We start from the raw sequence: 15,769 nt of genomic DNA, 5'->3' as shown, positions 1-15,769 counted from the left end.
CGTTTAGCATATCGAAATGTTTGTCTCGACGAGTACTTCATTTCATCTCATTGCATCATATTCATTTGAGCTCATCTTGATGCCCTAAATGCTGTTGGAAGAGTGCTAGTTTCTGTTAGTTTTAGTTTCATATCAGTAATTGGACATTTGTCATTTTTGCCACGATTAATGTGTGCATGCTATGAACTTGAGCTCTACATGTGATTTGAAGTATGCCATGCCATCTTTACAGGGGTGTATGCCATGTTTTTTTGATCTCTGTGGTGACTAGCACAAGCATGCAAAGTAGCTTACTTATTGTTACTGATTTCAGGGACTTAGAAATATTCTAAGTCATTGCCCTGTCATTATTTTATGCCATGTGTTCATGTTGCTACCAAGTGATCCGTGCCTCTTTTGAGCATGATCAGTAAGGATGTTTTGTAGATATTTTGGTGCTCTATACATCCATGTCCTTGTTTGCATTTATGGAGCACCCTAGCTTGAGTCAATCGAGCTCTACTTTTGCTATAAAATGTTGCTGGCAGATTGTTAACATGTTTAGCAATTTTGTCGAGCTTGTTGTAGTTGATCCGTGCATTCTATGTTGTTGTTCTTGCCATGTTTAGCTTCTATGCCATGTCTACTTGCTGGGTGTATGCTTAGTTTGTCATGTCTTGCCTTGTGGTGAATGCATCGAGCTCGTAAACATGCCTACTTGATATCTGTTTTGCCATGTTCCAGTTTTTCACCAAGTCTGAATCTGTTAACGATAATTGCTATGTTCACGTGGTTGCAATTGTATTTTCTGATCCCTTTTGGCTTATGGTTAGTAAGGGACTTTTGTTGTATGCTTTGAGTAGCTTCATGCCATGCCTTGCTTTACCATGATATGTTCCTGTAGCATGTAGTTTTCATGCTCTAAACATTGCTTCCTGATGTTAAATTCCTGTTATGTTTATTTCACTAAGTCTGAAACCTGATATCTTTTGCACTTTTGCCATGATTGTTTGAACCTACTATTGAGTGAATTAGCCGTAGCTCAGTGTTCATATTTTATCAAGCATCTTGAGTGGATCCCTGCCATGTATTTTGTTGTCATGTTGAAGTGTTGTAGCATGTTATTCTTGATGCATTTAGATGGCCTCGTGCTGCTAATCAGAGACCGGTGCCATATTTGTTTTGCTTGCCATTTCCAAACCGTGCATCCGATTCTGGTGATCTTTATATCGATTTCGACTAAAATCAACTCCTCTTTCTAGTGGCACTCTTGTATTTCCATGTTGAGGCCAGGTTCAATCATTCCTTTCCAAATCATGCATATGCACCGCATATCGCATCCCGCATGTCATGCATTGTTTTGCATCATGTTGCTTGTGCATTGCACGTGGTTGATTGTGTTCTCCCTTTGCTTGTGTTTTTCTTTGGGTAGAGTCGAGAGACGAGTATGTGATCGAGGAGCCCGTTGAGTACGCTTACGAGGATCAAGCTAACGTCAACTCGGAGAACTTTGTATGCAAGATGACCATACCCTCGAAATCACTTCTATCTTTGCTTGCTAGATGCTCGCTATTTTGCTATGCCTATGCTATGATACCTACCACTTGCTTATCATGCCTCCCATATTGCCATGTCAAACCTCTAACCCACCTTGTCCAAGCAAACCGTTGTTTGGCTATGTTACCGCTTTGCTCAGCCCCTCTTATAGCGTTGCTAGTTGCAGGTGAAGATTGGAGTTTGTTCCTTGTTGGAACATGTTTATTGTTGGGATATCATTATTATATCTTGTTTATTTTAATGCACCTATACACTTGGTAAAGGGTGGAAGGCCCGACCTTATGCCTGGTGTTTTGTTCCACTCTTGCCGCCCTAGTTTTCCGTCATACCGGTGTTATGTTCCTTGATTTTGCGTTCCTTACATGGTTGGGTTATAATGGGAACCCCTTGACAGTTCGCCTTGAATAAAACTCCTCCAGCAATGCCCAGCATTGGTTTTACCATTTGCCACCTAGCCTCTTTTCCCTTGGGTTTTCGGAGCCCAAGGGTCATCTTTATTTTAAACCCCCCTGGGCCAATGCTCCTCTGAGTGTTGGTCCGAACCGAGTAGACTGCGGGGCCACCTCGGGGCAACTTGAGGGTTGGTTTTACTCGTAGGATGTCTCATCTGAGTGTGCCCTGAGAACGAGATATGTGCAGCTCCTATCAGGATTTGTCGGCACATTCGGACGGCTTTGCTGGTTTAGTTTTACCATTGTCGAGATGTCTTGTAACCGGGATTCCGAGTCTGATCGGATTGTCTTAGGAGAAGGAATATCCTTCGTTGACCGTGAGAGCTTGTGATGGGCTAAGTTGGGACACCCCTGCAGGGATTTGACCTTTCGAAAGTCGTGCTCGCGGTTATGGGTTGATGGGAATTTGTTAATGTCCAGTTGTAGAAGACTTGAACTTAACTTAATTAAAATGAATCAAAAGAGTGTGTGGCCATGATGGTCTCTTTTCGGTGGAGTCCGGGAAGAGAACACGGTCTCGAGTTATGTTTGATCGTAGGTTGTGCTAGGATCACTTCTTGATCATAGTTGCTCGACCGTGCATTGCCTTCTCTTCTCGCTCTCATTTACGTATGTTAGCCACCATATATGCTACTCGCTTGCTGTAGCTCTACATCATACCTTTTACCCTTCCTATAAGCTTAAATAGTCTTGATCGCGAGGGTGTGAGATTGCTGAGTCCCCGTGACTCACAGATTACTTCCAAACCAGATGCAGGGACCGACGATGTCATTCCAGTGGATTCGACTGAGCTCAAGTGGGAGTTCGATGAGGACTCAGGACGATACTACGTTTCCTTTCCAGACGATCAGTAGTGGTGCCCAATTGGGGCGATCGGGGACTTTTTTGCATTTGGGGTTTATCTTCATTTTGATTTCGTAGTCAGACCTTAGTGTAACTGGAAGAATGTAATGATATTTATGCTATTTGTGTGACGTGGCGAGTGTAAGCCAACTATGTATCTCTTTCCCTTATTTATTACATGGGTTGTGTGAAGATTACCTCACTTGCGACATTGCTTTCAATGCGGTTATGCCTCTAAGTCGTACTTCAACACATGGGAGATATAGCAGCATCGAGGGCGTTACAGTATATCTTTAGATCTTGCAATCGAATCTTTTAGTTTCTTGTTTATCACTAGTTTGGTTTATAAAAGAAAATTAAAAAATGGAGATTGAGTTACCTCAAGTTGTTCTTTATCTTTATAATGTTTATCTTGAGAATAAGGATTCGGATAATTGTGCTCAATTGCTAGAAAAAGAATCCAACAAAATTTATGGCATAAAAACGTTGGCTGATGGGCATGATTGCAATATTGCTAGTATGAATTCTTTAAATATCCATGATGTTAATGATGATTGCATTAGTCATGATAATGATGTCTCCTATAAGAATGTCAATTTTTTGCAGAGTGAATTGGGAGTGCAAATGCACAGCAAAAAGGGAAGATATATTTTGTAAGAAGCATAAATATTTAGAAATGAAAAAGTTGCAAGAGAGGCTATATGATTGTGCTGAAAGATTTAATTTTTCTTGCCATCCTTGTGAACTTTGCAATGAACATGGTCATTTAAATCTCCAATGCAAATTGTTTCATGATCAAATCATCTCTAAAAATAGTGATAACTTGATTACCCTTGAGCATCATAAAGAGCTTACCCTTCTTTTGGGGTATGAAGAAATGAAACGTATAACTGAGGGTATTCCAAAATTTAATCTCAACAGCTTTCTTGATTTTGATCTAGAGGAAATTTATATGTTTTGTGCGGTAAATTGCATTGAGAATCCTTATATTGCCAACTATATAAAGACGAGAAAACAAATAGAATATGAAGAGAGTACTAATGAAATGGAAAATATTTCCCAATACCCCCTATTGTCTCTCATGATGAAATAGGTGACGAGGAGGAGCTCCCTATTCAACCAATCTCATCAATAAGAATCTTGAAAAAATTAATTAAACCCACACGTGATTTGTTGAAGAAGAAGAAAAGAAGAAAGAATAAAGGTAAAAGGGTATCTCTCCCAACTAATGTTGCTCCTATTATTGTTGTACCTAATGAAAATGAATCAAAAATAATTGTGGAAGATGATGCACTTGATGATGATATTGCTTCTATGTCTTATGGCACAATGCACGAGAGCACTATTGATGACGATTTTGTTATGCCTATTACTTGTTGTTATGATTATGATTGGGAAGATAATGATACTTCTTATAATCTTGGAAATCTTTTTGGCACCAACTTGGGAAATTATGATGATAGCAATTGTTATACCGTTGGTGCTATTCATACTATTAATGATGAGAGTGATTATGCTTATGATATGCTAAGTGCTACCTCTTGAGCACTGCGTTGGTTTTCCCTTGAAGAGGAAAGGGTGATGCAGCAAAGTAGCGTAAGTATTTCCCTCAGTTTCTGAGAACCAAGGTATCAATCCAGTAGGAGGCCACACACAAGTCCCTCGTACCTACACAAACAAATAAGAACCTCGCAACCAACGCGATAATGGGGTTGTCAATTCCTTTACGGTCACTTACAAGAGTGAGATCTGATAGAGATGATAAGATAATATTTTTGGTATTTTTATGATAAAGATTAAAAGTAAAGATTGCAAAATAAAAGGTAATAGAAATAGCTTGTTGATGGAAGATTAATATAATGGAGAATAGACCCGGGGCCATAGGTTTCACTAGTGGCTTCTCTCAAGATAGCATAAGTATTACGGTGGGTGAACAAATTATTGTCAAGCAATTGATAGAAAAGTGAATAATTATGAGAATATCTAGGCATGATCATTTATATAGGCATCACGTCCGTGACAAGTAGACCGACTCCTGCCTGCATCTGCTACTATTACTCCACACATCGAGCGCTATCCAGCATGCATCCAGAGTATTAAGTTCATAAGAACAAAGTAACGCATTAGGTAAGATGACACGATGTAGAGGGATAAACTCAAGCAATATGATATAAACCCCATCTTTTTATCCTCGATGGTAACAATACAATACGTGTCGTTTCCCTTTCTGTCACTGGGATCAAGCACCGCAAGATTGAACCCAAAGCTAAGCACCTCTCCCATTGCAAGAAAGATCAATCTAGTAGGCCAGACCAAACTGATAATTCGAAGAGACTTGCAAATATAACCAATCATACATAAAATATTTCAGAGAAGAATCAAATATTGTTCATAGATAGACTTGATCATAAACGCACAATTCATCGGATCTCGACAAACACACCGCAAAAAGATTTACATCGAATAGATCTCCAAGAAGATCGAAGAGAACTTCGTATTGAGATCCAAAGAGAGAGAAGAAGCCATCTAACTAATAGCTATGGACCCAGAGGTGTGAAGTAAACTACTCACACATCATCGAAGGGGCCATGGAGTTGATGTAGAGGCCCTCCATGATCGATGCCCCCTTCGGCGGAGCTCCAGAAAAGGCCCCAAGATGGGATCTCTTGGGTACACAAGGTTGCGGAGGCGGAAATAGGGTTTCGTGGTGCTCCTGGATGTTTTCAGGGTATATGAGTATATATAGGAGGAAGAAGTAGGTCGGTTGAGCCACGAGGGGCCCATGAGAGCGGAGGGCGCGCCCCCTGCCTCGTGGCCTCCTCGGTTGTTTCTTGACGTCCACTCCAAGTCCTCTGGATCACGTTTGTTCCAAAAATCACGCTCCCGAAGGTTTCCGTTTGGACTCCATTTGATATTCTTTTTCTGCAAAACACTAAAATAGGCAAAAAAAATAGCAATTTGCACTGGGCCTTGGGTTAATAGGTTAGTCCAAAAAATAATATGAAAGTGTATAATAAAGCCCATTAAACATCCAAAACAGAATATATAATAGCATGGTACAATCAAAAATTATAGATACGTTGGAGACGTATCAAGCATCCCCAAGCTTAATTCCTGCTCATCCTCGAGTAGGTAAATGGTAAAAATAGAATTTTTGATGTGGAATGCTTTCTAGCATATTCTTCAATGTAATTTTCTTTATTGTGGCATGAATGTTTAGATCCGAAAGATTTAAGATAAAAATTTAATGTTGACATAAAAATAATAATACTTCAAGCATGCTAACCAAGCAATTATGTCTTATCAAAATAACATAGCCAAAGAAAGCTTATCCCTACAAAATCATATAGTTTGGCCATGCTTCATTTTTGTCACACAAAATGCTCTCATCATGCACAACACCGATGACAAGCCAAGCAATTGTTTCGTACTTAGCCTTTTCAAACTCTATCAACTTTTACGCAATATATGAGAACGAGCCATGCACATAGAACTATGGGTGGAATAGAATAAAATGATTGAGGTTGTGTGAGAAGACAAAAAAGCAGAAAGTCTCACATTGACGCGGCTAATCAATGGGCTATGGAGATGCCCATCGATTGATGTCAGTGCAAGGAGTAGGGATTGGCATGCAACGGATGCACTAGAGCTATAAATATATGAAAGCTCATCAAAGAAACTAAGTGGGTGTGCATCCAACTTGCTTGCTCACGAAGACCTGAGGCATTTGAGGAAGCCCATCATTGAAATATACAAGCCAAGTTATATAATGAAAAATTCCCACTAGTATATGAAAGTGACAAAATAAGAGACTCTCTATCATGAAGATCATGGTGCTACTTTGAAGCACAAGTGTGGAAAAAGTATAGTAACATTGTCCCTTCTCTCTTTTTCTCTCATTTTTTATTTGTTTGGGCCTTCTTCTCTTATTTTTTTTATGGCCTTTTTTTTATTTTTTTTATTTTTCGTCCGGAGTCTCATCCCAACTTGTGGGGGAATTATAGCCTCCATCATCCTTTCCTCACTTGGGACAATGCTCTAATGATGATCATCACACTTTTATTTACTTACAACTCGAGAATTACAACTCAATACTTAGAACAAAATATGACTCTATGTGAATGCCTCCGGCGGTGTACCGGCATATGCGATGAATCAAGAGTGACATGTATGGAAAATTAAGCATGGTGGCTTTGCCACAAATACGATATCAACTACATGATCATGCAAGGCAATATGATAATGATGATGCGTGTCTAATAAACGGAAGGGTGGAAAGTTGCATGGCAATATATCTCGAAATGGCTTTGGAAATGCCATAATAGGTAGGTATGGTGGTTGTTTTGAGGAAGATATAAGGAGGCTTATGTCTGATAGAGTGTATCATATCATGGGGTTTGGATGCACCGGCGAAGTTTGCACCAACTCTCAAGGTGAGAAAGGGCAATGCACGGTACCAAAGAGGCTAGCAATGATGGAAGGGTGAGAGTGCGTATAATCCATGGACTCAACATTAGTCATAAAGAACTCACATACTTATTGCAAAAATCTACAAGTCATCAAAACCAAGCACTACACGCATGCTCATAGGGGGATATATTGGTAGGAAAAGATCATCGCTCGTCCCCGACCGCCACTCATAAGGAAAACAATCAAAGAACACCTCATGCTTTAAATTTGTCACACAACATTTACCATACGTGCATGCTACGAGACTTGCAAACTTCAACACAATATTTCTCAATTTCACAATTGCTCAACTAGCACACCTCTAATATTATCACCTTTATATCTCAAAACAACTATCAAGTATCAAACTTCTCTTAGTTTTTAATGCACTTTCAGGCTTTTATCTTGGATGCCTATCATATTAGGACTAATTTTATAACCAAAGCAAATTGCCATGATGTTCTAAAGGACTCTCAAAATAATATAAGTGAAGCATGAGAGATCAATTATTTCTATAAAATAGAACCACCGCCGTGCTCTAAAAAATATAAGCGAAGCACTAGAGCAAAATTATCCAACTCAAAAGATATAAGTCAAGCACATAGAGTATTCTAATGAATTCTGATTCATGTGTGTCTCTCTCAAAAGGTGTGTACATCAAGAATGATTGTGGTAAACTAAAAAACAAAGACTCAAATCATACAAGACGCTCCAAGCAAAACACATATCATGTGGTGAATAAAAATATAGCTCCAAGTAAAGTTACCGATGGATGAAGATGAAAGAGGGATGCCTTCCGGGGAATCCTCAAGTTTAGGCTTTTGGTTGTCCTTGGATTTTACCTTGGGGTGCCTTGGGCATCCCCAAGCTTAGGCTCTTGCCACTCCTTGTTCCATAATCCATCAAATCTTTTACCCAAAACTTGAAAACTTCACAACACAAAACTTAAATAGAAAATCTCACGAGCTTCGTTAGTAAAAGAAAACAAACCACCACTTAAGGTACTGTAATGAACTCATTATTTATTTATATTGGTATTAATCCTACTGTATTCCAACTTTTCTATGGTTCATAAACTCCATTACTAGCCATAGATTTATCAAAATAAGCAAACAACACACGAAAAACAGAATCTATCAAAAACAGAAAAGTCTATAGTAATCTATAGGTTTTGAATACTTCTAGAACCCCAAAAATTCTAAATTAAATTGTTGGACGTGAGGAATTTATCTATTAATAATCTGAAAAAAGAATTAACTAAATAGCACTCTCCGGTAAAAATGGTAGCAAACCTCGTGAGCGCTCAAGTCTCTGTTTTTTACAGCAAGATCGCAAAGACTTTCCCCAAGTCTTCCCAAAGGTTCTACTTGGCACAAACACTAATTAAAAGCATAAAGCCACATCTAAACAGAGGCTAGATGAATTATTTATTACTAAACAGATTCAAAAAGCAAGAAACAAAAATAAAATTGGATTGCCTCCCAACAAGCGCTATCGTTTAACGCCCCTAGCTAGGCATAAAGGCAAGGATAGATCTAGGTGTTGCCATCTTTGGTATTGAGAAAGAAAATAGAAAATTTCTTTTCTATAGAATTTATCTTTCTATTTTGAGAGAGGATGTGGCCATTAATGGTGGAAGAAAGATTAAGCACGTTACAGAAATTTGCATCTAAACTAGCCTTCATTTCTTTGATAATTTCAATTTTGGTAAAAGCATAAAGGAGAGGTGGAATCCACCTTCTCACTCATGGGGTGCCCAAATATAGTTTTCATCTTTTCATAAGTATCTATGGGACCCCCCTCAAGAAAACCTTCTTCAAAAATAGAGTCTAGAACTTGTTTGAATGTAGAGGGTAAACCAATATAAAAGCTTTTCAGGTATATCTTAATTTGATATTGGGGCACATAGCTAGCTCGGATCCTTAATAGCCTATCCCAAGCATCTTTCTAAGATTCATCAAGTAAATAACGAAAAATTCCAGGATCATCTTCATCAAAGTTATTCAAACTCTCATTGATAACCTCGGTAGGTCTTTTCATAGCATCATTATTTATGAGCTTAGAGAGGACAGAGGGACTATCCAGAGTAAAGGGTGATGCGGCAAAGTAGCGTAAGTATTTCCCTCGGTTTTTGAGAACCAAGGTATCAATCCAGTAGAAGGCCACACGCAAGTCCCTCGTACCTACACAAACAAATAAGAACCTCGCAACCAACGCAATAAAGGGGTTGCCAAACTCTTCACGATCACTTACGAGAGTGAGATATGATAGAGATGATAAGATGATATTTTTGATATTTTTATAATAAAGATTAAAAGTAAAGATTGCAAAATAAAAGATAATAGAAATAGCTTATTGACGGAAGATTAATATAATGAAGAATAGACCCGGGGGCCATAGGTTTCACTAGTGGCTTCTATCAAGATAGCATAAGTATTATGGTGGGTGAACAGATTACTGTCGAGCAATCTATCCCTATCTTTACCTACTAATAAACCATGGATCGCTTCTGGTCGTACGTCGCGGCATTTTTGCAGAAACCTCCCTGCATTTTTCAGTATTCAACCCGCAGTCCTTTCGTAAGTGGGAAAACGTTTCGATCAGAAATTTTGCAAAACAATCCCTACAGTTTGCGGTATTAAACCCGCGGTCCTTTTTGAAGTAAAAAAAGAAACATAACCCCAACCGTCTCTCCTCTTTCTCCCTCGCCTCCCGATCCCAGCCGCCAGGAGGCACCCCACCCCGTGCGGCGGTCGATTCGGTGCCGCGCCGTCCACCGGCCAGTGCCGGGGAGCACATCCGCGCATTTACGCATGGGGATGCGGCTGGAGGAGCTCGCGGCCAGGTTGGCGACCAAGGACCCAGGCGTCGTCGGCGGACCAGGAGGAGGAGGAGGACGCGGGGTGGGGGAGCTCCTCTACCTCCGCCTGGGCATAGTGTCGGGGCCGTCGGGGCGCTGGCCGAGCCCGGCTAATAAAGAGAATTGGGTTTCTGTCGTACGTCGTCGTGCGCGATTTTGCACAACAGTCCCTCGGAGTTGCCATGAGAATCAACAAGCCACATTAGAAATCAAAACAAGCAGAGAAAGGGAACAGAAGGAATCGCCAAAGCGTGAAGGAGCAAAGAAAATGGAACAGAGTCCACCGAGCGAACACCACCACCACCGGTGCCCCTCGCTCTACGGAGGATTTCCAAAAAGTGGGAGTTGTTTGAGGCCTAGAGCTGGGGGCGAAGAAGGAGAAGGCCGGGTCGAGGCGGCTGGGCTGACTGACACAGCAGGTAGCCCGCGGCTGGACAAGGCGCGCCCTGGCCTCCTCGCAAGCTGCGAGCAAAAGAAACAGCGGGGCTAACTTAAACAAGAAAAGCAGCGAGGATGAGCGACGCAGGATCGGTCAGACCTGAGGCGCAGGTGGCGGAGTGAGATTGTGTAGGCGCCTGTCTGAATCGGGTCGGAGGCGAGGCTGTTAGCCGGATCTGGAGCACGGGCGGGCAGGCAGATTAGGTGACGGGAGGAGGAGCTGCAAGGCGCCCATCCATGGCACAACGTGGTGGATCCGGCGGCGGACGGAACGAGACGGAGAGGCGGTGACCTCCATTGGCAGGCTCCCTGAAGAAAACATGTGAGAGGGATTAGAGATAGAAGGGGACGAGAGGATGAGAGAGGGCGGGTGGGGGTCGGGCGTGGCCTGCTCGCGCGCGGTTGGAGGAGGTAGGGGCCCCTTACCTTGATCTGGCGCCACAGCCCCTACGCATGTGGAGGACAGGAGGAGGGAAGGGATGGATCTGAGCCTGTTGGTCGTCGGGGGCGAGGCCTACTGTGGCCAGATCCGGAGCATGGAGCGGCACCTGAGCGGGGGAGGCCAGATCGAGGAGCTCCAAAACACAGTCCATCCTCTGCTGGAGTTCCTCACCGACAGGGAAAAGGGGGTTGATGCTGCCCTGATAGAGAAGAAGAGAAGGGACAGCATCAGGTAGATGTAGAAGAAGCAATGTGTCCAGGGAGTGCAGGGCAAGCTGCACCGGGTGTACCACCAGTTCAACGAAGTTGTTGGCCGAGCGCGTGGCAACGGCCGAGGAACGCGCCCGGGAGGAGGGCCGGCTGGACTTCGTGGACAGGCTGGATCAGCCGGACCTCTGGGGGGCATGCCGCAGGTGGCGGAGGCTGTAGGCAGGGCCATCCGAATCGGATCGGAGGCAAGGCTGCTGGCCGGATCCGGAGCGGGCCGACGACTGGGGCGGGACGGCCAGATCAGACCAACGGCAGAGGAGCATCCATGGCGCCATCCATGGCGTCTCTGGGTTCCTCGCGCTGATAAGGGGTGCTGCCTTGGCTCTGGCCAGCCACCATGGCGGCATGCACTCCAGGAGAGTGGAGTGCATCGTCCGTGCAATGCGTGTAGAAGAGGAAGAGCATCACTGGGTGATAGTGGCTGGAGAAGAGGAGGAGCAGCGGTGAGTGAGAAGGGGAAGTGACGGTGTGGATAAGGCACGCATCTGGATGAGGAGTGGCGCTGGGCGGTCGGTGCATTTCATCAATGAAACCAAAAGGAATAGGTCTTGTACCGGCTAGAAGCTACTGGATGCATGCATGCAAGCATCAATTACAAAGTTTTATTTTCTGGAAGAGCATCGATCATTACTTGCTGTTGTTTGTTGTTACTTTATATATATGTCCTTCTTTTAAAATAAGTGTCCTAATTTTAGTACTACAACTTTGTACTAGATTAATACAAAGTTAAGACACTAATTAGGACGAAGAGAGTATAATAATTAAAGTGAGTGAAATATTAGAAAGAAATATTTCTTAAGGGAGAAGATATTTGAAGCTCACTGGTGCTTGCCGTCCATGAAGATATTCCTCAAATCTGGATGCCATGGGTGAGATAGGGAGGAGAGACGGAGGGATGAAGAATAGAAAAGTACGACTATGGTGCATCTTGCTCGCGTCCTGTTTCGCCCAGCATGACAACTGGGAGGGGGCGGGGGAATCACTACCATCCGTTGTACCATCTATTCCGCAGTTCTACATACCCTAATCATGATCCCCATCGAAGCCTGACGATTATTTCCAGGGAAGTGGTCATGTTGGCGTGGAGGTTATGCTCCTACTAATGGCGGCAACATGTCAACAAAGTGCCGCAAGCATTGTAAATACTTTACTTTCCGGCCATCATATTTTGAAATGGGAAAGCATAAATATTAATTAATGTTAACAGGGATTGCGAGATATAGGAATTAATATATGATTCATTTGAAACTGTTACAGGTATGCGAATGATGCACAATTACTTTCGCATCGAAGGAGTAGCCATTGATCTATCGGATCGATAAATGTTTAGATTTTTGTAATTATTTTTACACCCGTTGCAACGCACGTGCATTTTTGCTAGTAATAATAAAGCACAAATTGAGTTTGTCGGGTTCACCGTCGCGGCGCTTTTTCAAAAAAGTCGTTCAGTTTTCTGGTAATTAAACCCACTGTCCCATGCCCGCTTCCGGTACCTAAAAATCGTTTCGTTCAGAGTCTCTCCTATGGTAAGAAACAACTCGCATTGGTGTTATGTTACTAGGCCAGGACTCTGATGGGTCAAACAGCCCAACAACAACTAAGGAAAAAAGTTTGGGCCAGGACTCTTCTTCAACCCGTCCTCTTCTTCAACCCATCCTCTGGACTCGAGGAATCCTCCTCCGCCCTCCTCCTCGCGTGAACCAGCTGATCTGCCAAGATCATGGTAGCACCTATGGCGAGTGCGGCGCGGAGCTCGCTCAAGGTCGATGCGCCCCGTGGTGGTGGCATTCGAGGCGGGTCGGCCCGAGCTGGGTCGATCTGACCGCCGCCGCCAGTCATGTTTCTTGATCCCGTGGACGACCTCAACCATAACAAGCAGGATAGCTGCAATGAATTGTGGACGGGAGCAGCAGCGTCCTATGGGCGGGCGCCGGCGACGTTCTTCGCCTCATGGACGTGCTCCGCGTGGATACCGACAAGGACGTCTACATCTCCCTCCCCAGGGGTTCTATCGACGCTGCTAGGTCGCCGGCATCACCGCTGGATGCGCCACATCTAGCCTTTCCCTACTTGCTAGCCAATGGACTGCTGCTCTCCTAGACGAGCTACGGCGGCCGCCCACAGGGTGTTTGACGAAATTCCCATCAAGGATGGCATCACTTGGGAGACCATAGAGTCCAATAGAGGTTTCCACAGTGAAGCAGTAAGGCTTTTGACCTGCATGTGTCACGAATCACAGGGACTCGCTGGTGGTCTGCTCGGCCATGCCATTGTCCATGTTCTTGGCTGAGCAAACCAAGGAACTTTAGTGAACTGTTGCAGGCAAAGGAAGTTGGTGCTGCTGGCAGAGAAATATTAGGATTAGTATAGCATGATTATCGTAGTTTCCTTGATTTGTTTTGGTTTAGATTAGTACATCAATGCACTGATATTTCTTTTGTGGTGCAGGCGCTTCAAGATAACAAGGACAGCAGGCTTCGCGACAACTCATTCGTCTACGATGTCCTCACCAAATCTGAAATTATTTGGCTCCTAAATTCTAATCCATGTGAGCAAGCCGCCCCTTCTTCTTCCCCCACCAATGGCCGCTTCCAAATCAGGTTGAAAGTCCAGGTCACTCCCCAAATATTAGGTAGAGATATGTTCTGCTAGATGTGTCCAAATCACTCTATTATTCCAGTACATTAATCATTCTTTTTGAGTGTTTAAGTGAACAATATCTAATATTTGACTCTCAGTTAAGTTTGGTCTTCTTTGGGTAATTTATACAGCATAGCGCCTGTAAGAGTTGGCTGCAGATCCACTATTTCCCTCTCTGTTTTTACTGCAATATAATGCATATACCTAGAGCTAGCATCTCAGGGACCACAAATTCAGCATCTGCTCCTATAACTTCCATGTCAGTGCAAATGTTATTATGATTATGTTTCAGCAATAATAACCTCATGTACTATTTGAAAGTTCATTGCAGGTTGTTATTGTTCCTTTATTTGCATTGAATCGAGGTTGTGAAACATGCTAAATCTAGTAGAGAAGATAAAGTTATTGCCTGGTACCAAGGACGGATGTGCACTCCTTTACTGCTGTTTTTTCCATTTGAGTGGAAACACTAGGTAAGAGGAAAGTTTGGTAAATCTAACTCGAACCGTTTGCCAAGTACCAAGTCTACCTCCCGCTCACCCGGCTCTTCTAGAGGAAGAAATTAAGTTGCACGAGGTTGAATTCCGCAGGCTTATGGCTGATCGTCATGCTCTAGCCGAGGAACGAATGGAGTTACCAAGAAATAGAGGAGGAAGTCCATCACCTGAACATGATCATTGCAAAGATTAATGACAAGAATGGAGCTTATATCACTATATCAGCGAGCTCGTTGACAAGAGAAGGAAGGTTGAAGCTGAACTTAGATCAAATGAGCCTTTGAGACATGAGGTTGTGCATTTTTGTGCTGAAATTGAGAATCTCCTTGTTGTTAGGAAAGAACCTTCTACAAAGGTTGCATCACTCATCAATGAGATTAGTAGGGAGAGATCAAATAGATAACAAGAACTTACACATGCAAGGTACACACCACGACACACGGTCTCTTTTGTTGGACCAGACTCTCAAGTATCCTAGTAAATCAGTTGCGGAATGGAAAGTTGATTATCATTGGTTTGTATTTCGCAAGAATGCATGTGAATTATAGCATCTAGAAGTGGAATTTCGAGTTGGTGGAACAAGGTAAAGTAATGTAAAAGAGTAGGATTTTGACGGCGCAAGAAATTCAACAACTGCGGGCCAAATTAGCTAATTTTGATGGCAGGCTAGGGGGCACAAGTATGCTATTCGGATCAACTATAGCGTTTGTAAATTCAGTTATCATTTCTACATGTATTTTCCTTTCTTTACTATAATGTCTTGCCTGGATTTGACGTTGTACATGCACAATATGGTGCGGTTTCAGCAATCCTGATTTAGGAATCTGGCATGTCTCAACACTTTACATGGTTCTCTATGAAACAAGACAGATCATTTGGTTTGTTACCGCTAATGGACATGCCCACTACTCTTAGCCTAATACAATATTGATGCATCTAATACTGGTAGGTAAAGTTGGCAGATGACAACACACATGTCAATGGATAAGCAATAGGCATTCATCATCCATCCAGGTTTGCAAACCCATCTTATACTAATCCCTTTCTCGGTATTTAATAGTTGGAAAACCTTTCATTCGTACTATCTGTTTTAGTTTAGTACTATTCTTTTTTATATATAAATGGAGATTGTCGATGTCCTGTCTTTTGCTTGATGGTGTTTCAGTTAAAGAAGGGACATGGTAATCTATCTAAGAACAATGCCACAATATTAATCAAGGACTCAAAGATATGCAACTGAATTCATTGATAGATTTAGCTACCATCATATTTTGTGTTTGTTTGGGTTATGCTGCAAAGAGTTGCTTTACACGGCCCAAACTTTTGCTAGCATAGAAGCATGT

General features: G+C 42.6%; 1 protein-coding gene and 1 long non-coding RNA gene across 7 annotated transcripts; one reads left to right on the top strand and one right to left on the bottom strand.

The window, feature by feature from the left end:
• Positions 1 to 10,363: 10,363 nt before the first annotated feature.
• On the bottom strand, positions 10,364 to 12,441 carry LOC123085503 (uncharacterized). The gene is made up of 2 exons (XR_006439799.1): positions 11,005 to 12,441; positions 10,364 to 10,887 (listed from the first exon to the last, which is right to left on the bottom strand). It is a non-coding gene; the product is annotated as an uncharacterized lncRNA (long non-coding RNA).
• Positions 12,442 to 12,846: 405 nt separating this feature from the next.
• On the top strand, positions 12,847 to 15,231 carry LOC123085502 (uncharacterized). 6 transcript variants are annotated; one of them, XR_006439798.1, is made up of 4 exons: positions 12,847 to 13,492; positions 13,738 to 13,837; positions 14,261 to 14,402; positions 14,520 to 15,231. XR_006439798.1 is itself a non-coding variant. In XM_044507144.1 (3 exons), the coding sequence occupies exons 1-3, from the start codon at positions 13,370 to 13,372 to the stop codon at positions 14,286 to 14,288; spliced, it is 303 nt and encodes a 100-aa protein (XP_044363079.1). In that variant the 5' UTR covers positions 12,847 to 13,369; the 3' UTR covers positions 14,289 to 15,231. The 6 variants fall into 6 exon arrangements, 1 of the variants encoding a protein (XP_044363079.1); XR_006439796.1 differs by having other exon boundaries at positions 12,847 to 13,837; XR_006439795.1 differs by having other exon boundaries at positions 12,847 to 13,837; positions 14,251 to 14,402.
• Positions 15,232 to 15,769: the final 538 nt, after the last annotated feature.

Source organism: Triticum aestivum, chromosome 4A, assembly GCF_018294505.1.
Source record: "Triticum aestivum cultivar Chinese Spring chromosome 4A, IWGSC CS RefSeq v2.1, whole genome shotgun sequence".
In the NCBI taxonomy this organism is placed as follows: Eukaryota; Viridiplantae; Streptophyta; class Magnoliopsida; order Poales; family Poaceae; genus Triticum; species Triticum aestivum.
This window is presented reverse-complemented; position numbering and strand designations above follow the sequence as displayed.